Consider the following 26,890-nt stretch of genomic DNA (forward strand, 5'->3'; position numbering starts at 1 on the left):
CCTTTACTGAACGTTTACTTGGGCTGCTGATGGTGTTGGGTGCGTCTCATTCTGTGGACACTATTCCTGAAAAAATAACTTGACCCAGTGAAATTAAGCCGCTTGTTTTAGGCCAGGTGCCCTGGAGGCAGAGCTTTGGTAGTTTTGCTGTGCACGGGGCTTATGGAGGAAATGGTTTCAAGAGAAACCAGAAACTAGAAATGAAGCGAATGGGAAAGAGATGAAGAGAGAAAGTTTCTGGCTTTAGTCTAATCTAGGGGAAGTGCTGGATGTTAAATAGGAGAGCAGAGTGTGTCCAGTCTTGAGGTAAGAGAGTGAGGCTAAAAAATACCTACTGTCCCAGGCAGTGTGTGTGTGTGTGTGTGTGTGTGTGTGTGTGTGTGTGTGTGTGTGTGACATCACCCAAGGGTAATCCTTCACAGGAGGTCACAAATGTGAGCCATTATCAAGAGCCCATTGGTGGGGAGGAGTAGACACGCCTATCAGGAAAAGGGTTCCAAGAGACCTGGGCAGACACCAGTGGTTTCTCCTATAGCTCTTGACCCACATCACAGTCACATCCTGAGTAAAAAGAATACCTCAGATTCAAACACCAATAATCTGATCTCTACATTAGTGCTTTTAACTCCCTATCTGTTTATTTTGTAATCCTTACCTGTGGATATTTTTTCCATTGATTTTTTTAGAGAAAGTAGAGGTGAGGGAGGAGGTGGGGAGAGAGAAACATCAAGTGAGAGAGACACATCGATTGGTTGCCTCCCACACAAGTACCTGACCAGGGCCCTTGATCGAGTCTGCAATGGAATTCAGGGATGTGCCCTTGGCTGTGACCCTTCCTTTCTTGAGATGACACTCTAACCACTGAGAAAACTGGCCAGGGCAAAGTTTATTTTAAAAAAATGTTTTTATTAATTTTAGAAAGAGAGGAAGGGAGAGGGATAGAGATACAGAAACATCCATCAATCAGCTGCCTCCTCCACACTCCCTACTGGGGATTGAGCCTGAAAACCAGGCATGTGCCCTGACCAGGAAATGAACTGGTGACCTTTTTCTTGCTTCATGAGTCAAAGCTCAACTACTGAGCCAGACTAGCTGGGATAGCCTATCTTTTTTTTCTGCAGCATCACATTTTGTTATGTTTTGCCCTTAAAATACACAGGAACACACAAATGCATACAGAGGCCCTGTGATGGCCTAGGTTGATCCATTAGCATCTATTTTTAAAATAAATATTAATTCAAACTAGGATAACAAAGTCAAGCCTATTTGACACCCTCTTCTAATCTTTCTTTTAATGAATAGATAAAAATAAGTTTTAATTACATGCATTACTTAAACAGCATCTGAGAAACACGCAGGTTGCTTGAAAACAGTTGACTTCTCCCAGCATTTAAAATATTCCCCTCCCCAATCTCCTTCAGACTAACCCATTTACATTTTCCATGAATAAAGATTTGCTCAGAGCCTCCCTGCAAGCAGTGACCCAATCACTTCACGTTGCAAATGAGTCGGTCTGAATTTCAGAGAAATTACTGTGTATCTTTAACTTTCTTTGTATCAGAGATAAAATCACACAGACAATTGGAATTTCATGTTAGAAACTACAATTTAAAGAAACACAAACAAAGCCTGCCACCCGGCGCAGCACAGAGGAGCTGGCTCCTTGCCAGCGGTGGCTGACTTACCGCAATGATACAAAGGACCGTTTATGAAAAATGACAAATGCTAAATGAAAACCGCCTGGGCCCCTTGGAGCCTAGCTTTATCCTTGTCAGACCTTCCCCCAAATTCAGCATCCTTTCCATTTACATGGAGACACGGGGGGGAGAGGGGGGAGGCAGATTTCTGAGCCCTCCGCTTATTTTGCAAACCTCTCTTTCCCTCTTATCTCCCTTATTGTGCCTAGTTTGAATGCCAGCCTCAGAGCTTTCAACTTTAGAATAAGTAGCCAAGAGGTCACCCCCTCAGGAGGAAACAGAACGTGGGATTGGATGGCATTGTGTGTGCATGTCACGTAGACAATAAAATGCTGCCCTGGATGCCTGCCTGTGATAAGGCCCCATGCCCCGTGCAGTGACACAATAATTGGTTGAGCAGGTGAAAATTAGCATGGCTGAGCATGTGGTGTGATAAATGGCACCCCGAATTGGCTACAGTTTAAGCCCTGGAAGTCACAAACTGGGGAGATAAGGTTTATTGCTTTAGGGTAAAGGAAGTGTGAAGCAGAGACCGTGTCCCTGGATGTATTTCTCTGAAAAGGGACTGTCAGAGAGTGAGGCATCCTATATCCCATTTTACACCATAGCCAGGAATATTTCTGTTCAATGAGTAATTTGCAGGACACTTCCCCAGGGATTCCTGATGTCTGTCAGAGACCCCTCTGTAAATTCCCTTCTATTCATTGCAGAGAAGGCAAGGGGCGTAATGTTTGTGACCTATGCTTATGCTTTTCATTGGTTCATTTTCCCAAAGGGCCATTGAGGACAAAATTTCCATATGTTGCTGACAAGAAAAGAGACAAAGATGGCTGGGTTGCTCAGTTGGTTGGTATATCATCCAGTACACCAAACGCAAGGTTGTGGGTTCAATTCCCAGTCAGGGCACATACCTAGGTTGCAGGTTCATCCCCAGTTGGGGAGCATATGGGAGGCAACTGATCAATGTTTTTCTCTCACATTGATGTTTCTCTCTCTCTCTCAAATCAATAAACATATCCTCAGGGGAAGATTAAAAAAAAGAAAAAGAAAACAGAAAAAGGAGTTAAACAAAACAAAAAGAAAAAAAAATCATAGCACAGATTCATTAAGGACAGAGATGGCATTCAAAGCCAGACTTTTTGACCCAGATGTGCAGGCTTTCCACACGCTCCCGCTGCCTGTAACACAGCGTTTCCCAAATGTGTTCTGCCGGGTGTTAACAGGAGGCGAGTGTTGTTTAGGGTTCAACCAAAGCAGGCCAGTTTGTCTCATTGCCTGAAATTTTATGAGCCTCCATTAATTTTGGAAGGAAAAACCAAAGTATCATTTATATGAATCAAGATAGCACTATTATAATAATACTAATAATAACTATGTATATTCACATTCAAATGTGTTTATAAAAATATGAAAATATGTATTAAACAAAGTTCCTATCTCTTATAATCACTATGTAAAGGCAAACAATAATATATTCATGTAATATTTGATAAGCACTGTAACAATAAAACCATAAACAGTTATGCAAGGCCGGGCACTGTTCTTAGTGCCTGACATATATTAATTCAGTTAAGCATCTTAACTACGTATTTTTCATTAATTTCATTAATTTCAGAGAGAGGAAGGTAGAGGGAGAGAGATATGGAAACATCAATGATGAGAGACTCATTGTTCAGCTGTCTCCCCTACCCCCAGCACTGGGGATTGAGCCCACAACCCAGGCATGTGCCCTGACTAGGAATCCAACCGTGACCTTCTGGTTCATAGGTTGACGCTCAACCACTGAGCCGTGCTGGCCAGGGGAGATAGATATTATTATCTTCATGTGACCGATAAGGAACCTGGGGTCCAGGTAAGTTAATTTACCTCTGAAAAATCTTACTGGTGATTTTCCCAAGCATGTGTGTGGCATAACCTGGTACCGAATGGTTTTCCACTAATTCCATACTGCTGATGACCCTCATTTAAACGTATTTCGCAAAACAGCCTAGGTATCTTTGGAGGGTTTCTGTAACCTATAAAGATTAACAAGGGATCCTGCTATGACATTTCCCTTCCTTATCTTTCTACCACCGTTTGTACTGTGGTTATTGGGAAATCTACTGATTTACTATCAAGTAGGAGCCTTTCATATTAAATATATCTAGTTAATCTCAAAAGAAAATTTTAGAGTTATGAATCCTGTAAAATTTGATTTTGCTATGTAAAAGTAAAACTTTATAGTCATTGTCTGGCTCCCTTATGCATGTCCATTTGAGCATCTACTAAGAACTGCTGCAGGGGACGTATGCATAAGCTAGAAACTCTTTCTGTCTGAAATAGATGCTTGGATTTCCTGAGGAGGAGAGGTGTTGGATTGCCAGGGGCTGGGTCTGTCCCATCGGTGGCAGGATGTGTGCTGACTCATGCCCAGCCTCTCAGGAGGCCGTCCTTGTTACCCGAGGCACAAGCGCATCTGTGTGAAGACTGGCCCAGGTGGAGCTGTGAACTTGGTACTGGCTTCCCCCCAAGGTGCCGACTGTACCTCTAACCGGCCTGCCTTCCCACGAAGCTTTCACTATGCACAGGTGTGTGCTTAGGCTATAGGCAAAACACATGCAAAACTATGCAAAATGAAAGAAACAAGCTGAACTAGAAGCCACTATTAGGAAACATGCTTTTTTATTTATTATTATTTTAAAATATATTTTTATTGATTTCAGAGAGGAAGAGAGAGGGAGGGAGGGAGAGAGGGAGAGAGAGAGAGAGAGAGAGAGAGAGAGAGAGAGAGACATCAATGATGAGAGAGAATCATTGATCGGCTGCCTCCTGCCTGCCCCTGATTGGTAATCCAGCCCACAACCAGTCATGTGCCCTGACTGGGAATCGAACCATGACCTCCTGGTTCACAGGTCAATACTCAACCACTGAGCCACCATGCCCGGGAAGGAAACATGCATTTTTTAAAAAGAAAAAGAAAAAATAGACTAACTACTTAGACTAGACTTTGAAAAAGATGCGACAATTATTTTAAAAAGTAAGAAGAAATGTTTACAGAGATCTGACCTTGGGCCAGGCACAACAGGTGCTTTCTTTTCTTAACTCATCCTCAAAACCCTAGGATCAATGCCATGATTATCTTTCTTTTACCAATGAGGACACTGAGGCACCGGATGGATAAGCAGTTCATCCAATACTACAAAGCAGGCAATCGCCCAGGCGAGGGTTCAAAGCCAGGCCGCCAGACTCCAGCGTGTGTGCTCTTGGCATTGTGAGGCCACCTGTCATAGCACAATGCGTAACAAGTATTGGTTGAGAGCCTCCTCTCAGCTGGCTGCTGCACTTGACGTGGTACATGTATTAGCTCATTCTTCTTCACGAGAATTCTGCAATGTGGGTCTCATACCCACGGTTGGAAAAGGAAAACCAAGACCAGATCCTTGGATGGTGACTGAGTCTGGATGAACGCAAGGCTGCGTTCTTTCCACGATGCGAACATTCGGGGAGAATTGTTTTGAGAACCGAGTCCTGGCAAAGTGCAGATCATATCTTACTTGGTTTCCCAGATCACAGTCTACAGTCTCAACCTAGGGATTTTCCCTCCCCCAAATTCCATTTATTTGAATCAAGGTCAACCTAGTTTTTTCCACATTCATTATTCAAGAAAAAGAAAAAAACAATCTAGGAATAAATAAAGGAAACTTATAGGATCATCCCTATAGCCAAATTTTATAAAGTACTTTTAAAAGGAGGGAAAAAAAAGTAAGAGTGATACTTAGAATTCCTTGCTAGAGAGCCATTTAATGGACTCTTTGCCTTGGTCTTAAATGCCTTCATACTTCCTGAAGCTTCATCCTATCACTCCATTCCCTTTAATCGGTTTCCCATATAAATAATTCTTACCTAGGCTTTCGCATGAATGGTGCCCAGTGGACGCAGCAAGCTGCTGTTCTAGGAAGAAAATGACTGAAGCTCAGAAGTGAGGGAAGCTGAGGATTGCAAAGAAAGCAAACTTCCCCCAGCACTCTCCTCCCCTCTGCCTTTCTCACATACCACACGCCCAGCTCCATTTCCCTTTCAGAGGAAGAGAAGCAAAGCATATCCACGGAGTGAAATGGGTTTTTCCTAAGAGTCATAAAACTACAGTCCCTCCTAAAGCATGCAGAAAATGAGCTCCTCTTTTAGGTAAGTGAGGCTCTTAAGCAAATATCAATATCCTGAGTCTTTAATAACTTCCTTGTCATAGGAATAGTGATAGAGACAGCTCATTTATCAGCCAATGCAGAAGCTGACTTGAAGTTGAAAAATGGCTTCAAGGTATAAAAACCTGTCCTTAGTTCCAAGGTGTTGCTTCTGAATTATCTTAGTTTTAAAGATAAAAGCAAACAGAGAATGGGTCGATTTTAAGTATTTTTTTCTAAGCGAATAAAGCTTTTCAGCCCTGGCTGGGTAGTTCAGTTGGTTAGAATATCTATCCTATGCTCCAAGGTTGTGGGTTTGATCCCTGGTGGGGACACATACAAGAAGCAACCAGCGAATGCATAAAATAGGTGGAACAGTAAATTGATGTTTCTCTCAATCTAAAAGCAATAACAAGTTTTTATTTTTAAATTAATAAATGACCACGTTCTAATGATCTTTGAGTTTTCTCAATTAGAAAAGAATAATGTGTATTCCATATTGATATCTTTTTCCTTTTAAAAGTACCCTCTAAAAAGTTACATAGCCTGGCTGGTTTGGCTCACTGGATAGAGCGTCGGCCTGGGGATTGAAGGGTCCCAGGTTCGATTCCAGTCAAGGGCATGTGCCTTGGTTGCGGGCACACCCCCAGTGGGGGATGTGCAGGAGGCAGCTGGTCGATGCTTCTCTCTCATTGATGTTTCTAGCTCTCTGTCCCTCTCCCTTCCTCTCTGTAAAAAATCAATAAAATATATATTTTTAAAAAGTTACATAAACACATGCCAAAATGGACAAGTTAGAAAAGAAATGAAAAATTCCAGTGTTCATTCCCTCCCCTCCTACCTCGTGTGTATTTTTTGAATGGGATCACTATTCTGCATACAGTTTTGAAATGTGTTCTTTTAACTTAAGAAATATATCCTGAACATTTTTTTTTCAGCACAGTGATACTTGCCGGTCTCATGTGACATATGTTAGGTAAGTGGGGCAATTAATCAACATGCAATTTATCTATAGGGCTCTTGTCCAAACTGAATGAATTCAGAATTGAGGCATGGCCAAGGGGGATGACAGTGATCAGTGAGGGAGGGACTTGAGCTTAGCCAGGGTATCTGGTTGGGACCCAGAGGAGGCAGCCAGAAAACCGCAGGAGACAGCCTTTCCAAACTCAAGGAGGCTCAGGACCTGGTGAGCAAGAACCTGGCAGAGATCAGACCACTTACCTGGGCACTTACAAGGGATCAGAACTATTATTCTAATTCTGATAAGAGTGATTCTTTTCTGACATTAGTCTGTGGCAAGATCCAGCAGAGGATCCGGAAGGTTAAATAACTTGCCTAAGAACACACAGCTAGTTAGAGATTGCAATCAGGACTTTTTTGTTCCATTTCAAACCCAGAGTCACACTTCATTCTCTCTCCAGTGCTCATTGTCTATGCCCCTCTTCTTTTTTGTACTTGGACATATGATTAAATGCAAATGCATCTCCCAAGGAAGCTTCATAGGTCATGGTACAAAAGAATCAAGAATTGGGTTCTTCAATGGCTTATATCTTATTAACTGAAAACTTCATGGCTTATGATCTTGAAATGTGTGTGTGTGTGTGTGTGTGTGTGTGTGTGAGTGTGCAGGTGTACACACCCATGAGTCTAGTAATTCTTACACAAACATATATCTGTGCATAAGTGTGTATGTGTATATGAACATACAAGATTACATACCTCACTGATTTTGATAACTATTGTAAACACATTTTTGAAGGCAGGACATTGGATCTGTGACTACTAGATATTATTGAACTTTCTAAAAGCTAGTAAGAGACTAGTTTCTAAAAGCTGCGGACATGAGAAAAGTACAAATGAGTTGTCTTTAAAAATATATCATGAGTAAGGCTCTATTTTTGAAATTCAAAATGTAAGCCGAAAGTTCCTCTCTGTGTATTTGAGGTTGACTCTATTTATGAAGGCACAGCGCAACACAACTTTAGAGAATTTTTCAGTTGTTTGAAAGAGCAGCCTGAGAGTATTTTCTCAAGTACTGTCACCACAAAATAATATTTATGGTGAAACTACAAACTAGTATTTGTAAACACTTGGTTGGATCCCTCCCTAAGCATTTTTACTAGTTAGTTTGATTTATAGTACAGCATTATGGCCACACAACACAGAAGTGAAATGTTCAATCACTGGCCTCTGCCTTGTCATGCAATTGGAGGCCACAGTTCCCAGCTGGTTCAATTTCAAGTTTTCTGTAGTTGAGCCTCCAGTCGGAGCCACTATCATTGCATATTTGGATGCTGTAGTAAACACATTCCCTCTAATTTCCTGCTTTTTTCTCTATTCTCCCATTGGTACCCATTTCTGCCCTCCTGTTTTACTATGTCTGGAAAAATGATCTTACGGTAATGTACTCAAGAAAGTGCTCACTTTGTCTGAGTCAGAGAGAGTCCCCTTTTAAAATTATGACCACACATCTCAAATGGGTACTAAGCGCTGCCCGGCAATCTTCTCACATTTGTTCTGTAAATTCACTTCTACAGGCTCTGAAAAGACCACACCATACTTTCTCTCTCCTTAAAACATCCATTACTCTCTACCCACAAATGCTTTTCACCTCACCCCACTTCATATTAATAGGAGAAGAAAGCGATCAGACAAAGTGTCTCTCAACTTCCCATTATGGATGTACCACCATCTATGTTCATATTCTCTACCTTCCCTAGCATATAATACAGGGAAGGAGAGTCTATGCTATAAGCAAGGCCAACTCCTCTACAATAGCAGGGACCTCAGTGTTTTTGTCCCTGTTATATCCCAATCCCCTAGAACACCATCCTATAGGAGCTTGCTAAATATAGGATGAATGAATGAAAGAATGAATGAGTGAATGAACAAATCAATGAATACTTATGAATACAAAAGGGTCTCTCTGTCCTAAATGAAGAAGAGGACAGTACAAACACAAAGATTTCTAGGGCGGTATTCCAAATATTTAGCGTATAGCTAGATGATCATAAATGAAACAAATGATAAATAAATACATTTGCCCTTTTTGTCCTACCTGACTTTTTCATTGTATATAACAATTAATGGTCACATTTATAGAACACATTCACCTCTAGTCATCGCAACAATGACTAAGTTATGTATGATGAAACTGAGGCTCATAGAGATTAATAAGTGAAGGAGCTAGAATTTAAATCCACATCTGTCTGATGTGCAAGTCCATGCTCCCTCCACTCAGCTGGCCATAATTCCCTGGGAGCTTACTGCAGGTCCAAACTCAACTAGTTCCTGAGTCAGTTCTTTGGGGAACAGGATCGCATTCCTTCTACAGTAAGAACTGGAAACATCATGTGCCCAAATCATCTCAGCCTCACTGTGTCATTCATGAAGTCTAGGTAGCCATGGAGCTAGGCAGAGAGACAAAGGGAACCCCTATTGGGAACTTCATATCCAGTTTCCTGCTTGGAGGATGAATGTTGCTTTCCATATCTCCAGCCATGAACTTTAATCATGACAAAGAAGGCAAGATGTTTTAGGTTCTCAACAGAGACAAATCTTAGTTTTGTGGGGCCTGAATCTTACATAATTTAGAGAGGAAGAGTCTCTAAGAAAAGAGTAAGAAATATCACATATACAAAGTTTGGTATGGAAGTTACTATTTATTTAGACTAGGGATAGAAAGGAGCCCACAGACTTGAGGGACTCTGTAGCTAAACCTTAATTTTCTTCAATGTAATTCTGTTTCTGACCTTGACCTAGCCTTCCTGAGAGACAGGTACATGATGCCGTGAAGGCTGAAGACTCATAATCTCTAAGCTGACAGGATGAAATTGAATCCGGTTAGACCACTCCTAGGTGTATGATCTTATGCAAGTGATTGAAACTTTCAGAGAATGTACTTTCTCATTTGTTAAATCTTCGATTACATAACCAGTATATAAAAATTATTGTCAACATGAATAATGCATATAAAGTACCTGGCATATGATATGCTCAACAGAGTGCTCATTCAGGTATTATTGGTATTTTTGGCATCTGATGCCATCTTCTTGCTCACCCTCTCTGGGACCATCCTACTTGAAGTCTGTCTCCTATATTCATTCATTCGGTGGCTGCCTGAATGCCTGAGCAGCAGGCATTTGGATTTGACCCTGTGTCTTCACCACTGTGGATCACACTTTGGCACAGCACACAGTTTCCTCAGGAGCTTTGTTTCTGCTTGCACGCCAGGAACCCCCCACCCTCCACTTTCCTGGGCATCCTATCTAACAAAGATGGAATATGCAAATTGACTGTCACTCCGCAACAAAAGATGGCGGCGCCCACAGCCAATAAGGAGGGAATATGCAAATTGACATGTCAAAGATGGTGTGGCCGGGCCGCTTGCGTCGTCGCCACAGCGACAAAGCAGGTGTATCGCCCTGCCCCAGCCACTTAGGGCCTCTGGGCAGCGCGTACACAGGCACCGAGCGGCCGGGGCAGGATGGGACACCTGCTATGGGGGTGGGGGCAGGGGCGAGGGGTGGAGGGAGCTACAGGAGGGCGGCAGGGCCAGAGTGAAGGCAGCTTCAGCCGGAGTGAAGGCCCGGATTCCAGGTGATGGAGGGAAGCCGGTGACGGCAGCCAGGGGAAGGCAGGCCTATTCTTGCATGAATCTTCATGCATTGGGCCTCTAGTAAACCAATAAAACTATAAAATAGCAATGTGAGGGGAAAAGGTTCATAATATATCCTTAACTAAATACAGAGCCAGAATTCCTGTAATTATGGCTAATAAGATTATTCTTACACTGTTTTATTTTGGATACCATAAATATGTAAAATTATTAGCCCCTCTCCTAGGATTTATCACTCTACCATAGATGATGTAATCATTATGTATCTAATGGTACCACTTAGTTTTGTCACATCTAATAAGTCAATTAACCTCCCTCGGCCTCAATTTACTCATAAAATGAGGGAGTTAGACTACAGTCTCTATGATTCTTGCTACTTCCCAAAAATGTGTTAGTATAAATATCTTGACTATAAAGGTATTATTCTCATCTCAATTTGGAATACATACAATTTGAATATTTATCTTTGAAGCTAATATGTGGGGAAGGAGAAGTTACTCAAAGGAAAACAACGTGACTTTCTTTTTCGTGAAATTTGCCTTTTGTCTCCACTGTCATCATACTCTCCCTATGGCAGGTGTTCAAAGAATATTATTTGTGTTTTTTTTTAAATGCCGACCCAATAAAGACAATTTAAATTAGTCCTACAGATGCAATGACAGGATCTTGAAGCATCTTGGTAAGGAGATGAAGACTAGACTTGCTCACCCTATAGGACAGGTGCAAAGGCAAATCTAGCTTAACAAAGAGAAATGAATGTATTATCCTGAACATATGCTCAAGATTGGGCATGAGAATTACAAGTAGTTTTTCCAGGCAACAGAGGTCTGACAAAACAGATTCAGAGACATAGAAGCATGGAACAGATTGTTGAATCTCAGAGGGAAGGCAGGTAGGTGGGAAGAAATTAACCCAAGAACTTGTATGTACCTATGCATAACCCATGGACACAGACAACAGTGTGGTGAAGGCCAGGGGTGGGGGCAAGCTAGAATGAGTCAATGCAGAAAAAAGGGGACATATGTAATACTTTCAACAATAAAGTTTAAAAATAAAATAAAATGGGAGAAAAAAAGACAATGAATCAATATCCTGGGAGTTGTCTGGGGCATAACAAAGAAATGTCTAGAAGTAGACCTCATGATAATATTGTGGTAGGTAGGCAGATACCATGTGAAAACTGATTATCATGGCCTATAAAAAAAGTTGGAATTAAGGACTTATAGAGACTTCCTATCTTAATTTTTCAATGGCTTCCCATTGAAACCATAAACAAAGAATAAAACCCAGTCTTTGTAATGGTCCTGCATGCTGTGACCTTGCCAACCCTCCACTGCTCCTCCACTACCCTCACTAGCTCACTGCGGTAGTTCCACTGGCCTTCCGGTGTAACTTGGACACAAGAAACACACTTCGTGCCCAAAGCTCTTGTGCTTGGTTGTCCCTTTGCCTGGAAGACTCTTGTTCCAGACTTTCCTGTTTTCCACATTCATTTCTTTCAACTATTGGCAGAAACATCAGCTCTTCAGACAGGTCTTTTCTTACCACCCATTTATAAACAACACTCCCGTTTCTGTCTCCTTACTAGAATTTATGCTTGTCTCTATTAGATATCAGATTGAATACTCCTTTGTTTATCTTTTTATCTTCCCCAATAGTATACATTCTGCATGAACTTGAGTTGTGCTCATTACTGTGCAAAGAACAATGTGTGGAGCACACTAGAGGTACACATAATTACCAAGTGAATGCATGAATTAATTCTACTATAACTATTCTGTCTCCTGTACACTTTTTGTAGCATTTATAGCTGTATCCCCAAATTTAGCAGATCAATCTGCAAGAACAGAAGTTTCTTCTCTGCTTATGGCTGCCTCCCCAGTGTCTAGAACAGTGGCTGACACATGAGAGTTGCTCAATAAATAATCTTAAATATTGTTCATCATGAAAATTAAAAAAGTCCCTGCTCTATAGTTGCAAGAAAGGAAATGAATGATTGTTCTTTGATTATAGTAACAGGTAACACCAGAACCTATTTTAAACCCAACCCAATCAAACAATGACAACTTTCCATGTATAGTAAGCACACTTCGGGAAGCCCCTATACACACCCGAACAGTATATTCTACAAGTACTGCTCTCACTTGCTTAGCAGGCAAAGAATTCAGCTTTTGTTTTCAGATATTGAGTGGTGGCCTCCTTTCTTTGGAAAAAAGATGATGGTGCTTGGACATAATGGCAAAATATACAAAGCATTTGTTATATCCTAGACAAATGCTAACTCATGTTACCCAAGGTCATATAACTAATATATAGTAGAGCTGGCATTTAATTATTATTAAATGTAATTATTATGGTTTCAGAGTCTGTGTTCTCAGCATCTACAGTCTATAGTCTCTGTAAGAAAATGGAAACACACTATTGGTATTGATTTAGTAGCATGGTTCATCTTGATGATGAGCCTCCTGACCTGTGCAAACGCTTTTCAAAGAATTGCCTCTGACAGCCTTGGGGTGACTTTCAAGCAGAGGCATCAGGTTAGGCCTCTGTGAAATGGTGCAAGTGGTGAGGTTCGTGAGAGACTTGCCTTTTTGCTTTTAATAATCAGAGTGATGAGCACTTAGAATAGCTGCCCTTGTGATTTATGTATGCATTTATTGGGTACTGAACCTGGGTTTTCCAGAAATTCCTCCACTGGGCTACTGAATGGCTGTCAGGTAGTAATGTCTCTCTATTACTAACTTATTCAGACAAGTCATTGAGATGGAAAACACCACAATTTATGCACAAGTATTCTTTGTAGTAGCACCTGTCTCTAAAGATAAAGCTAAGCCAGAAAGCATCAAACTTACCATCACCCAAGTCTTAGAATCCTTAGAGTTTAGAGTGACTGGTCCACTAGCAGAATAACTAAGGAAAGCTAAACATGTTTTGTGGAACTTAGATTATGTTTGAAGTTTATTTTCTGAGTATATTTCATCAGATTTTTTTTTCTTCTGCAGAGAAGAGTTCTGTCAAAAAAATGCCATTTCATCTCTCTGGGGCTCAGTTTACTTCTCTGAAAATGGTCAATTGGGGGCTGGTAATGGCTAAAGGATGTTCTATTCTACAGACTTGATAAATCAGAAATCTAATTATGTCAATTATAGATGTATCTTTTTCTTTTTTCTCCTTCCTCATTGTTTGGGGACTCATTATCATAGCTGTATTTTTATGTAGACCACCTCTACACATAACTAGAAGTAAAACACAACAGTCAAGTTAAAAAAAAAACACCAAAACACAACAACGTATATTTTTATAGAGATAGTCTGTAGGAAATGTTTATATTAGACAAGGCTGTTCTTTACTGTGTACACTTTATCCTAATTTTGAATACTTATCTTCTGAATGCCATTTGGATCAGTGCCACTATGAAGGTACTAGAACTACTCCAGAGTCCTTCACTTATGTCTGCTTGTGATCTTGAGCAAGTTATTAATCTCTCAGAACCTCCCGTTTATCATCTATAAAATGGAAGTAACACCTCTAGTCGTGCATAGCTGATACCATCATTCCAGGGCATGGCAATGCAACACTCCTTTTACCCCATTGGCCCTATAGTAGATTCTCAACTAAGGTAAGTTCTCCTCTCTTTCTTGTGCTCTGTGTCCTTTCTTGCTTTATACCCCTTAAAAAGACTGGAGAAAGTATTTTCTGGTGATGACCATCCTGATTAAGCCTAAAATCCCATTGAGGCTTCTGTTATGCTTTAAATCAAGGCTGGATACTCTTACTCCACAATCCTATTCTAATATTGATCATCGTATTACATTTGTTCATCCATGCTGTAATCAATCATCCCCATGAATCTCAGACCCTTTCACAATTAAGGTCCTTCCTGGATGCAGTGTCTCATCTTTACATGGTAGCATCTTATGTAGATTTTTCTATTTTCTCCAAAATCACCAGCCCTTCTCTGTCCCATCTATTTCTAGCAGGTCTACCTGTCATCCAGAAGCAAACCAGATACAAACTGGGTTCAGTCTGAGTCTACTTTCTTCTCAGTTTTCACACCAGAGCTCAACTAAAGACTATACTAGATTTGATGAGACTATATTGAAGACTCATTTAGGTTACAAGATTTGCCTATTTATAAGAAGATAGAGGTTTTATGATTTTTATGATTTATTTAGAATAGTACCATTAGTATGTCAGTATGAGCATTTATGCTTATTAAACAACTATAGGCCCAGTGCACAACATTTATCACTGGGGTGGAGGGTCCCTCAGCCTGGCCTGCGCCCTCTCGCAGTCTGGGACCCCTCAGGGGATGTCAGCCTGCCGGAGTGCCACTCAGCCAGAAGCCTAGGTTGCTGCTCCTTAGCACTGCCACCACCTCTGTGCTCTCCCTCGGTGAGCCCGGCTTCTGGCTGAGTGCACTGACCACCAGGGGGCAGCTCCTGCGGTGAACGTCTGCCCCCTGGTGGTCAGTGCGTGTCATAGCAACTGGTCATTCAGAGTTTTGGTCAATTTGCATATTAGCCTTTTATTATATAGGATGTCAGTGATTGAGAGTGTTTCGAATATAGGATGTGTCCAGAAAGGATTGTAGAAAGAGTTAATGGAAAATTGACCTAAAACTTTCTCCCCTTTACCAAATTATTTTCTACAGCCACTGTGCTGTAAGGTATAGACAATTAAAATTACAGTAGAGAATACAGAGTCTGATGGCCTGAGTTTGAATTTCAGCTCTATGACTTACTGGTTGAGTAACTGTGAGCCAAGTTACTTAGCCTGCATAGGTCTAAGTTTTCTCATCTCTAAACTCAGAATGATAGTACCTACTCCAGAGAACCGTAGTGAAGGTTAAATAAGATATTGCTATACTAATACTAATACTGAACTATATTTAACACTTTAATAGACAGTGTAATAATATACTGTGCTTAATACACCTCATATATGGGTAATCTTCAATAAAGCAAGACATTAATATTATTTCTTATTATTTCATTTTATGAATTTAAAAATAAGGATTATAAAGGCCAAGTATAGCCCCAAATCACATGATTATTAAGAGAAAAAGCTGTAATGAGAATCTAAGCAAAATAACTGGATTCTCTGAGTGTAATCTCTGAACATACTAAATCCACTTCTTTCAATAGTCCCTTTGTCCAGTTTTAGGCATTAATGTTCTTGAAAGAAAGGAAATGTTAACTATAGAAAACACTAAATAAATGCAAATCATATATTCTCTTTATTCCATTCCTAGATAATGTAAAAGACAATATACATACATTTTCTAAGTACCATTAGTATGTCAGTATGAGCATTTATGCTTATTAATATCACCATAATTATTTTTATATTTCTTAAGCATTACAGTTTAGAAAGACTTTCAGATAGTTCAAATACACAGCAGCTTTCACATCCATTGTATTTGGGGCAGTAGGGTTATGGGAGAATTAAAAGAGAGTCTACTTTATTATTTTCAGTAAAGCTTTTTGAGATCACATAACAGCTCCCTTCCAGTCATCTCCAGTCCCATGGTCCTCATTAAACATCATGGAATAGGCCTGACTGGTGTGGCTCAGTTGGCTGGGTATCACCCCATGCACCGAGAGGTCATAGGTTAGATTTCCTGTCAGGGCACATGCCCCAGTTGCAGGCTCAATCCCCAGTAGGGGTTGTGCAGGAGGCAGCAGATCTGTTTTTCATTCATTAATGTTTCATTCTCTCTCTCTCTCTTTCCCTCTTCCTTTCCCTCCATCTGTAAAGTCAATAAAAACATTTCATAAAATAAATAAAAATAAGCATAATGTAATGGACACAGTACTGTTTTCCAGTTGGCCCAATTTATTTACAGACTCAACACTTCCACACTTATGTCAATGGAACAGGAGAATTAAGAAATTGTGTTCCAAAATCCATCTCCGTGTATATGGACGATACCTTGTTTAGAACGCTCCAGGAAGCTTGCATTATAGTATTATAAGATATATTCTAAATAAAGTGAGCTAAATAAATACAAAGTAATTGTAATGCATAATGTATAAAGGACTTAGATTATCAGTTGATTTCATCTTGTCTTTTTTATCAAAAGCAAATGCCAATAAAAGTGATTCTTTTTCAAGTCATGGGTATTACTGTACTTTTGTAAATTTTTGCCTTTTACCATGATTAGTAGTAAGGAGAAGGATGGTTCTTTCTTAATTCAGTAACTATTTCAGCGTGATTTAAACCATACTTGGATGAAAAGTAGATATTTTTACAGCCCAGTGTTGCATATAGAAATAATGAAATAGCTTTGCTATTAAATTTTTCATTCAATTTTTCCCCGGAATGCGTTAACCAAACACCACTTTCATTTTTATAGCTGGAAAAGCAGCAATTTACTGTTGCGAGGTTTTAGTATTCCAAACCAGCATAACTCTGAAGCTTCCTACACCCCTCACTAGGCAGAAGCAGCCTGGGAATTCAAAGCACGGGCATCACACATTACCTTCAAAACTTTGCTCAAGTTCAAACTGTTATTTGCATTCATATTGACCTGCTAAGATTATTTTCTTAAAAAGAAAACAGATTGAAGTTTAACTAAATTACAACAAAAATAAACACAAAAAAACAACCAAAGAACAAACCACCAAAAACTCAAAACAACTGAACTTTGAAATGTTATTGAACTATAACATGATGTGTTTATCTGTTATTGGAGCCCCATGTAAGTTTTGACAAACTATAGCACAAGGATGCCTCAAATAGCAGCCCCAAATGTCAAATCCTAGAGCTGTAGGAAAGGACATTTTTCTATTCTCTTGAAATACAATGAAAATCTTTCTGAGATATGATGAATTATCCCACAATGGGATAGGAGGAGAGATTAGTCCAATAGCTGCACTGCATATCAACTCCAAAATAGGCCATTGATACCTATTTCATAAGAAAGGGTATGTGTTATATAAGTCATCAAGCTTTCATTGTCTGATTTTTCCTAGACTTTTTTTTAAATGGAAAGTTCCATGGAGATTATCAAGTCCAGTTTTCTCATTGTAGACTCTAAAGAAGTACAGTGGCTTACTGAGCTTAGAAAGTAAGAGAGTGGCAGAAGGGGGGTAAGAATCTGTACTCCTACTACTGTTTTTATTTTCTCATGTTTAACTCTGCTACTTTTTGTTTAAACATATATGCCATGGATCTGTGTGTAGCATTATGTGTTTATGCAGATCAGACCTAATCTAGAACAAAAGGAACCTGGACATCCAGGACCCCCTTCTCAGTTTTCTGCAAAGATGGGAGTTCAGACCTAGCTGGTTTGGCTCAGTAGATTGAGCATTAGCCCACAGACTGAAGGTTCCCGGGTTCGATTCTGGCCAAGAGCATATACCTCGGTTGCAGACTCTACCCTGGCCCTGGTGGGGGGGCATGCAGGAGGCAACCAATCAACGTGTCTCTCTCATATCAATGTTTCTCTCTCTCTGTTTTCCCCTTCCCTTCCACTCTCTCTAAAAATAAATGGAAAAATATCCTTGAGTGAGGATTAATAACTACCACCACAACAATAACAAAAAAAGCACGGGAGCTCAAAGTACTCAAAGATAAGCAAACAAAAATTCCAGACTTTAAAGCTATTAATTTACTTTGAACTGCATTTGTTCTATACATATTTAGATAATAACTACATTTTGTAAACATAGTGTTGTATATTCGAATGATAACTACACTGCAAAACAATTTTAAGTTTAGATGCAAAGTGTTTAATTGTTTAGAAAAAAAAATTTCAAAGCCACTCTTATAGGGCTTTAATCTAGGTCCAAATTTTCCCACTTAATAACCAAATTTCTTTACTAGGACACTTGAGCAGACAAATAAGTAAGGTGGAAGAAATTATTATCCCCAACTTAGGTATGTAAGATGGTGGGGGAGGAAGGGAAGACCTATGGGAAAAGAAATCTGAATAGAATGAGCATCAGAGTTTGTTTTTAAGAAAAGCTTCAGAAAAACCATGAGGCTGCTATTTTGATAGGAAATGTTTATCCTTTTCATTCATTACAATCAGGCTACAACTTATAGTTGTGCGCATTCGCATTTACAGATTCAAACTATGTACAATGAACTACAACAGTGTAGTCTGTCCCTTTGCTTTGAATCCCCAGTAAGCAAAGCACGTGGCCAACGTTAATCTAGTTTTGAAGGTTTTCTGACGCGAGCGTTCACTCTGGAAATGAGTCTTTCACAAACTTCAAGACGGAAAGCACTTTGCTCTCTGTCTCCGTCAGCATTTACACATTAAACATAATTTCTCCTTAAACTGATTATCAACATCGCATCCTATAAAGACCCTTTCTAAAAACACTGGAAACCAGCTATGCATTGATGTTGAAGTTTCTAAGAGAGAACACGCATTCTCTCCATAGCATTATTAGTATGACACTGGCCTGGAAATTGCTGATGTAGTAAACTATAAAACACAAGCTAGAAACTGTTCATACAAATCAGTACAGTTTGAAGTACAAGTAATAAGAAAAAGGAAAAAAGAAAACATCATAAAGGTTAGTAGCCTTAGAGGAGGGAAACCCACGCTCTCATCTGGGAAAGTAAATGTTTTTGCTCCTGAGACAAAACCAATACTAGAGTAGGTTTCATCACAAAACCCAGAATAAAAGCCCTCACAAAAGAGTTTAAAGGATGACCACATGGCGTCCATGAAATTAGATAAATCAACTCCCTCAGCGTAGCTGGGGATACTGACTAGACTCCATGTACCTGTCGTCTCAGAAAATAAACCTTGGTACATTGACACGGGAGGTCCTACTCCCATCTGCCAGGTAAAATGACACTCACAGATCAACAGAGACGCCAAACCAAGTTTCTGGTGTCATGACAATGCATGAGATAACATTTTTAAAGAGCAGTCACCACTTCCAGAATTTATTTTTTCCCTCTTTTTAGAACTACAAATATTTTCATCTAACAGGGCTACCCAAAGCATTCTGCAAACTTAACACTACTTTAACCAGCCCTGCCTCCCACCATCCCTCCCCACAGTGAGTTACAGAGGTAGGTTCCTGGTAACCTACATCGGAGTGGCACACTTACTATAATTTGCTGTTTGCTATGTGTAAATGCAGTCTTATTCATGCCCCATGTGGCAGTCCGCCTCTGCGGGGCTGCATCAGTTATGGATGTAAAACATTTATAACATATGCATTTGCATTTTTACTCAAGTTTCACATTTAAAGCAAGAAGAACAGCAAAGCATCACCACGCCAAACATCACCTAGGGGTGCGTTTAAAAATTGCTCTGACAACTTCAGAGAAACAATCACTGGCTGTATGCAGACGCACTCCCGAGTGTGTTCGGAGCAGTCACAAAGCAAGAATCCCAATTTACTCAGATTTTCCAAGAAGCCTTTAATTCAGGAGCAGATACAGGCAAGCACACATCGTGTGTTTTTAAAGCAAAAGGTGATTGTTAAGGAGAATAAGAAAATGAGCCTGTGACAAACATAAACAGCAACACTGGAAACAAAACAATTTGCTATTTGGATTCTATGCTAAGGTCAGTCTCATGAGTTGGGGACTCTGCCCCATAAACTCTCCACGGGGATGTAACGGAAGTAATATTATCAATACGTCTCAAGACAACCTTATACAAAGCCTGTCATTCTTAGGCTCCAATCTGAAACCACAGACATTATAATAAATGTATATCCATTTCCATTTGACAAATGCATTTGCATAGCAACAAACAGATGAACCTCACAGCATATCCATGCAAAATGTGCTGGTATAATAAAAGTGGGGGGAAATACAATAACCTAACATCAGTATGAATTAAATGCCCTCAATATAAGCAGACACACCAGTTAAAAACCTTTCATTTCCTCAGTTTTGGTTCTAACATTTCAATTCAAAGTGTTGCTTATAGTTTTAACATTCTTTTGCTGTGAAAACATTGAAACTTACAAAAAGTTCATCTTATTCATCGTTTCTACATTGAACAACTTGCCTCTCTTTAGTCCCTCCCAGAGTTACATTTCTCGGATTTCCTTTCAGGCGCCTTAAGAAATTTTTATTGCAAAACAGAAAATTTTTAGAAGTCACTAAAAAGCACTCCCTTACCTTCTAAACCTGCTTCAATCAGCCCAAACTGTTCCAATAATTTAACAAAAAGCACAATGACGATCAGAACTGCTATCATTTCAAGCCCTTCCAAGTTCATGGTCAGCTAGGTCATGGTCCGATAGCAGCCAGTGAGAAGTGCCTGTCTGCCTGGCTTTCTTTGTAAAGCCATTAAACTACATTAAGAGGCTACTGCCAGAGGAATAGGGGAGGAGGAGAGCCGGAGAGCAGAGAGAGAGCAGAGAGAGAGATGGGAGAGAGAGAGAGAGAGAGAGAGAGAGAGAGAGAGAGAGAGAGAGAGAAGAGGTGATGAGATGGAGAGGCTGAGAGAAAAGGCGTGAATGAGAGAAAATGCATTCATCCTGTCTACAGTAGCAGAGGCCAGAAGTAGCAGCCGGATAGTCAGCCTGTCGGAATTATTTGCTTGCTGGGGGTTGTCACTCTTACAAAGAGAGACAGCCACGCATGAAGTAACACGCAGATCACCCGAAGACCCGGAGGTCACCAGAAGGTCTCCAGGAAACAGGACGTGTGGCAGTGATGGCTGGGTGGCCCCCGGTCCAGCGAGCCCCTGCCCGTGCTGCTGGTGGCTTTGTTGAGCTGCTCAGTTGCCTTGGAAACGGAAACTAACCAAGGCTGGACTCCTGCTGCAGACAGGGACCAGAGCATGGGTCTTGGAATAAACCTGAAAACGCCGAGGGGCGGAGTATCAGCTTGAATTCAGCTGCTTCAGAAACACTGGTTACTAGTCAGGAAAAGCGAACTGTGTATTTTGTCCCCACTAGGTGAGCAGAGAGAGACATAAATGAGGCTTAAGGGAGTAGTGCATACTGACCTCCTTCTTTTCAAGGAGTTGCCTTATCCTAGGGCACAGTCATTGAGAACTAATATTCTGGTTTGAAGAGTTACTATCGTACAGTTTCAAAGGACAGGTATAATACACTAATAAGGATTCTTAATATTTGTAAAACTTAGAAGCTTAGGCATTAATTCATTTCCATTCCATACACCAAAATATATACTTTCTTTTTATAGTGTGTACCTCCTATGCTTTCAAAAAAAATGTTTGATTTAAGTAAATTTGGAGCCAGAGAAAATTTTTGAAGGAAAAAAAGAATCAAAAACAAAACTTTGTTTGGAGTTTCTGTCTCTATCTTGCACAATCATTCACACCACCTCCCGCCCCCCTCCCCCCTCATTACTGCCCAAATAGATCAGCCCCACATTAAAATACAGAATTAAAAAAAAAAGTCTTACAAAGCATCTCAGAAAGCCAATTCAAGTGTCTAATTTCATGGATGAGCAAACTGCGGACCAAGAAAGAGGGAGAAAGACCAGGCAAAAGCAGTGCAGGCTACAATGCAGGCATCCCTAATGTCTGCTTGGCTTTCGAGGTAGGGCAGTGTAATGTTTCTGAGTATGACTCCAGAGCTAGGAGGCCTGGATTCAGGTCTAGGACTTCTTATGAGCTGTTTGACCTTGGGAAAGTTACTCAACATCTCCATGACTTAACGTCCTCATCGGTAAAAGGGGCATGATAATAGCACTTAGCTCATTGGACTGTTGAGGTAATTGAGTAATACTTTCAGAACAGAATGAGTTCTCACTAATAGCTTTTTTTTTTTTCTTCACCTGAGGATATGTTTTAAAGAGGGGAAGGAAGAGAGGGAGAGAGAGAAACACTGATGTGAGAGAAAAATTCCATTGTTTGCCTTCCATATGTGCCCCAACAGGGGATTGAACCAACAAGCTAGGTTTGTGCCTTGACCAGGAATCAAACCACAACCTTTTGGTATATGAGACGACGCTCCAACCAACTAAGCAACTCAGCCAGGTCTAGCTCTCGTGTTTTTACAAGTCTCTCTGTGCTGTACTGATTCCACACAGTTACCAGAGTAATTATTCTGAGATGCAGCTCTCATATTGTCATTCCCTTAATCAAAAACTTTCCATGGCTCCCTATGTCCCTACTGAATAAAATCAAAGTCCCTTTCAGCAAGTATCCTAGTTTCTCCATCATCTGACGTCAGCTTGAGGGTTGTACCTCATCGGCCCTGCTTCTGTCCATGCACTCTATCTGACAGCTCAGCTTCCTTCCCACAAACTCATTCCTTACCTTGTGCATCCCCAGGCACTGTTCAAAGCACTGTATCTACTTGAAAAAGCCCTTCCACACCATATCTGCCTCATAAGTTTCTAAAACGGGTTCATGAAACTTCTCCAACCAGAATTGGAGAAAAATCTCTCCTTTTTTTAAATAGTAATTTTTTTCTCTTATGATACATTATGTTAAAGCTACGTGGGTACAATTATTCACACTTAAGGATTATATTCTAGAAGGCAGAAAGCATGGCTTCCTTTCTTTTATGTTCCCCACGTGTCTCCATGGAGGGCACATTATACTTCGCAGATCTATGGTATACACACTTGTTGGATAACAAGTCACTGTTAATTAAGTAATTACCACATACCAGATGTTTTACGTACATTGCTTTTCCTTTATGCCTCTCTGAAAGTCGGTATAATTAGGTAAGATTTACAGGGAAACACTAAGCCTCAGAGAGTTTAACAAGTAACCTCAAGTTCCTGCTGCTGGTGAGTGAGTGATGGGATCAAGAATCAAACACCTGTTCAACTCAAAACCCATTCTTCTTCCCATTAATCCACACAGCTTAAGTGAAATTAAATCTCCAAACGCTGGCATAAATGCTTATCAGTCCAGGGATGAAGTTTATGACCAAAATGATCCTCCCAAACTGCTTTGTGACATTCTAATTAATCCATTAACCCCTGTAACTTTGCAACATGAGAAAATTCCAAACTAGTAGTTAATTAAATTCATGGATCTTCCTGCCCGCTTACTCACAAGATTATTAATGCCTAAATGCACATCAACCTCTGGTCTCCAGAAGGGATTCTTTTCGTTTTTCTACTCTAAGGGAGTCCTTGAACTTGCCCCATAAATGAAAGTCAATGATCGGTCCTTTGTATTCACATTTAAAATTGATGTCATAGCAACCAAAGCAAAAATAAACAAGTTGGACTACATCAAACTAAGAAGCTTCTGCTGAGCTAAGGAAACAGTCAACAAAATAAAACTGCAGTCTATAGAATGAGATAAAATATTTTCAAATTATACATCTGATTAGAGGTTAATATCCAAAATATATAAGGAAGTCATACAAGTCCATAGCACAAAATCAAGTAACTTGATTTAAAAATGGTCAAAGGTCATGAGTAAACTTTTTCCAAGAAGACAGAAAAAGGGCCAACATGTAGATGAAAAGTTGTTCAACATCATTAATCATCAGGGAAATGTAAGTCAAAATTACAATGAGATATCACCTCATCCCTATTAAAATTGCTATTTGACAAAGGATGATTTGACTTTGGGTGGTGGGCACACAATGCAATTATGAAGATCATACATCATAGAATTGTACACTTGAAACCTACTTAATCTTATTAACCAATGTCATCCCCAAAAATTTAATAAAAAAGATAAAAGATAAATGTTGGGGAGAATGTAGATGAGAGGAAACTTTTATGAACTGTCAATGAGAATCTAAATTAGTGCCACCATTATGGAAAACAGTGTGAAGTTTCCTCAAAAATTTTTAAAGAGAATTACCTTATAATTCAGCAAACCCTCTTCTGGGTATATATCCAAAAAGGACATGAAATCAGTACTTCAAAGAGATATGTGCCCTTTTATGTTTATTACATCATTACTCACAATAGTAAAGGTATGGAAACAACCAGTTGATGGGTGAATGAAGAAAGAAACACACACATGCACACACACACACACACACACACACTCGAATATTATTCAGCCTTTAAAAAGAAGGTGATCCTGCCCTAGCTGGTTTGGCTCAGTGGATAGAACATTGGCCTGCAGACTCAAGGGTTTGATTCCAGTCAAGGACACATGCCTGGGTAGTGAGCTCAATCCCCAGTAGGGGGCGTGTAGGAGGCAACTGATCAATGATTCTCTCTCATCATTGATGTTTCTCTCTCTCTCTCTTCCTCTCTGAAAAATATATTTTTAAAAAGAAAGTGATCCTGCCACTTGTGACAATATGGATGAACCTGCAGGGCATAATGCTAAGGGAAATAAGCCAGACACAAAGAGAAAAATATTGCATGATCTCACTTATATGTCAAATCTAATAAAAAGTTAAATTCATAGATGCAGAGAGTAGAATGGTGGTTTAAAGGGCAGAAAGGTGGGATAAATGGAGAAACGTTGGTCAAAGTCTGCAAAGCTGTGGTTATGTAGGATGAATAAGTTCTAGAGATTTAAAATGGAACATGCTGACTGTAGTCAATAATATGATAGTGTATGCTTGAAATTTGCTAAGATAGATTTCTGGTGCTCTCATGACCAAAAAAAGGTAACTATGTGAGGGGCTGGATATGTTAATTAGCTTGTATATAGTAAACATTTCACTATGTAAATACATATAAAGTATACTGTGCACAATTTTTATTAAAACAAATTTGATGTTGCTGTTTGAGAACTGGATGTAGGCATGTTGCTAGTGAAAAGCCCAGAGTGAGGTCTTTCCACTGCGTCTGGATGTTACACTATGGGTTCCCTTGGAGCTGAACGGTCCTTCCCAGGGCCTGAGGGGCTTCCTTTCTGATGGTTTACCTTCTAAGCTTTTCCCTTGTTGTTCCCTTTATTGGGAGGCTTATTTCCAGATCACTCATTTCCTAAAATCAATAAGCGATTTTAGGTCGGTCTCGGCTCCAAAATCCCCATCACAGCGAGGCCGTTGCTCACTGCGCTGTGTCGAACACCACCCCTTCCCGGGACCCTGGAGTCACCACCCCTCTGAGCAAGTGCCACTTTCCTCCAAAGCACTGTCACCACCCGGCATGTAGATTTATTGACTCATTTGTCTGATATCTTCTCCTGTTAGAATATAACCTCCTGCCTATGAAAACAAAGATTTTTACCTATATTGTTCACTGGGATAGCCTTGAACTTAGAATAGTGCCTGGCACATAAAAGGCAGTGACTAGCAATTACATGAAAATGAAACTGATACTGTCACCTAGCCTACAAAGCCAACCGCTCTCTCACTCATCTGCCAGGACCTCGCTCCTTGTTATCTAAAGTGCCCCGTCTGCCTGTGGACCCTGGTGAGGTCTCTGTCCCCTTTCTTTGGAGGCCTGTGTGGAGGAAGCCAGCACAGCAGCACAGGTGATCCTGACACCTCTCTTTATGGTGAGCCCTGAGCACTCCCCACTGGAACGTGGTGGTCATATTCTTCTCTCAGAGTTTAATGTGAGTGTAATTTGTAGTTGCTGATGCCACCAAGAAAAGCAACACAAGGCATCAGGGCGGGTCTCCCTGTCCAAAATGCCTGAACACCACCGGTGAGGAGGATGAGAAGGACCCTGGAGAACACCCATGCCTACCCTTTGATTTTCCTCTGAAAGACCATTGTAGTCTAAATAGGCAGAGTGGCTTTGTCAATAACGCTTAGCTTTCAGCCATAGTTTAGAATCAAATTAAAGCATTAATCTGATGTTTTTCCACCCTATAGACCAGGGGTGGGAAAACTTTTTGACTAGAGGGCCACAATGGGTTCTTAAACTGGACCGGAGGGCCGAACAAAAGCATGGATGGAGTGTTTGTGTGAACTAACATAAATTCAAAGTAAACATCATTACATAAAAGGGTACAGTCTTTTTTTTTTTTTTTTTAGTTTTATTCATTTCAAATGGGCCGGATCTGGCCCGCGGGCCGTAGTTTGCCCACGGCTGCTATAGACCCTGGCATTCCTTTAAAAAGACAAATACTAGAGTGACTGATAGAAAGAAGAGACTAGATCTCTGACCTCCTTCAGATTACTTGAACTTCCTAAACCTCTGTTTGCTGGTTTTCAAAATGGGGCCATTATACCTTCCTGAGAGTGTTGTGAGGATTATGTGCTATAGCATTTGTAAATGATACCTGGGCTTCCCAGAGTACATATTTCGCCAAGCATTGGGCTAAGGACACCAGCTGTCCCATCATCACAGCCACTCTTTGAAGAAGGTAAAGATTGACGTTCTCATTTTACAGATGAAAAAATGGGGGCTTGGGAAGAGTTAGTAAATTACCCATGTCCCAAAGCATCAGGAGCCAGTTAGCTGCACACTGACTGCCAGGGAAATTCCCCTGTGAAGGACTTAACAGTGGCCAGATTGCCAGGTGTTACTGTTTAAAAGATGGTCCAGCCTGGCCAGTGTGGCTCAGTGAATGAGCATCTACCTGTAAACCAGGAGGTCACAGTTTGATTCCCAGTCTGGGCAAA

General features: G+C 40.4%; 1 protein-coding gene across 2 annotated transcripts in view; it reads right to left on the minus strand.

Annotated features, from left to right (window-relative positions):
- Window positions 1-26,890, minus strand: part of KCNIP4 (potassium voltage-gated channel interacting protein 4) — a 732,108-nt gene that overhangs the window by 380,008 nt on the left and 325,210 nt on the right. The window contains exon 1 of one of the 2 annotated variants that reach the window (XM_006095001.3): window positions 20,580-20,679. The exons of the other annotated variant lie outside the window; for it this stretch is intronic. Coding sequence (XP_006095063.1) covers window positions 20,580-20,679 — 100 coding nt within the window. Of the gene's footprint in view, window positions 1-20,579; window positions 20,680-26,890 lie in introns of those variants that run through there. 2 annotated transcript variants of the gene reach the window in all.

This window comes from Myotis lucifugus, unplaced genomic scaffold, assembly GCF_000147115.1.
Source record: "Myotis lucifugus unplaced genomic scaffold, Myoluc2.0 scaffold_147, whole genome shotgun sequence".
NCBI classification, from domain to species: Eukaryota; Metazoa; Chordata; class Mammalia; order Chiroptera; family Vespertilionidae; genus Myotis; species Myotis lucifugus.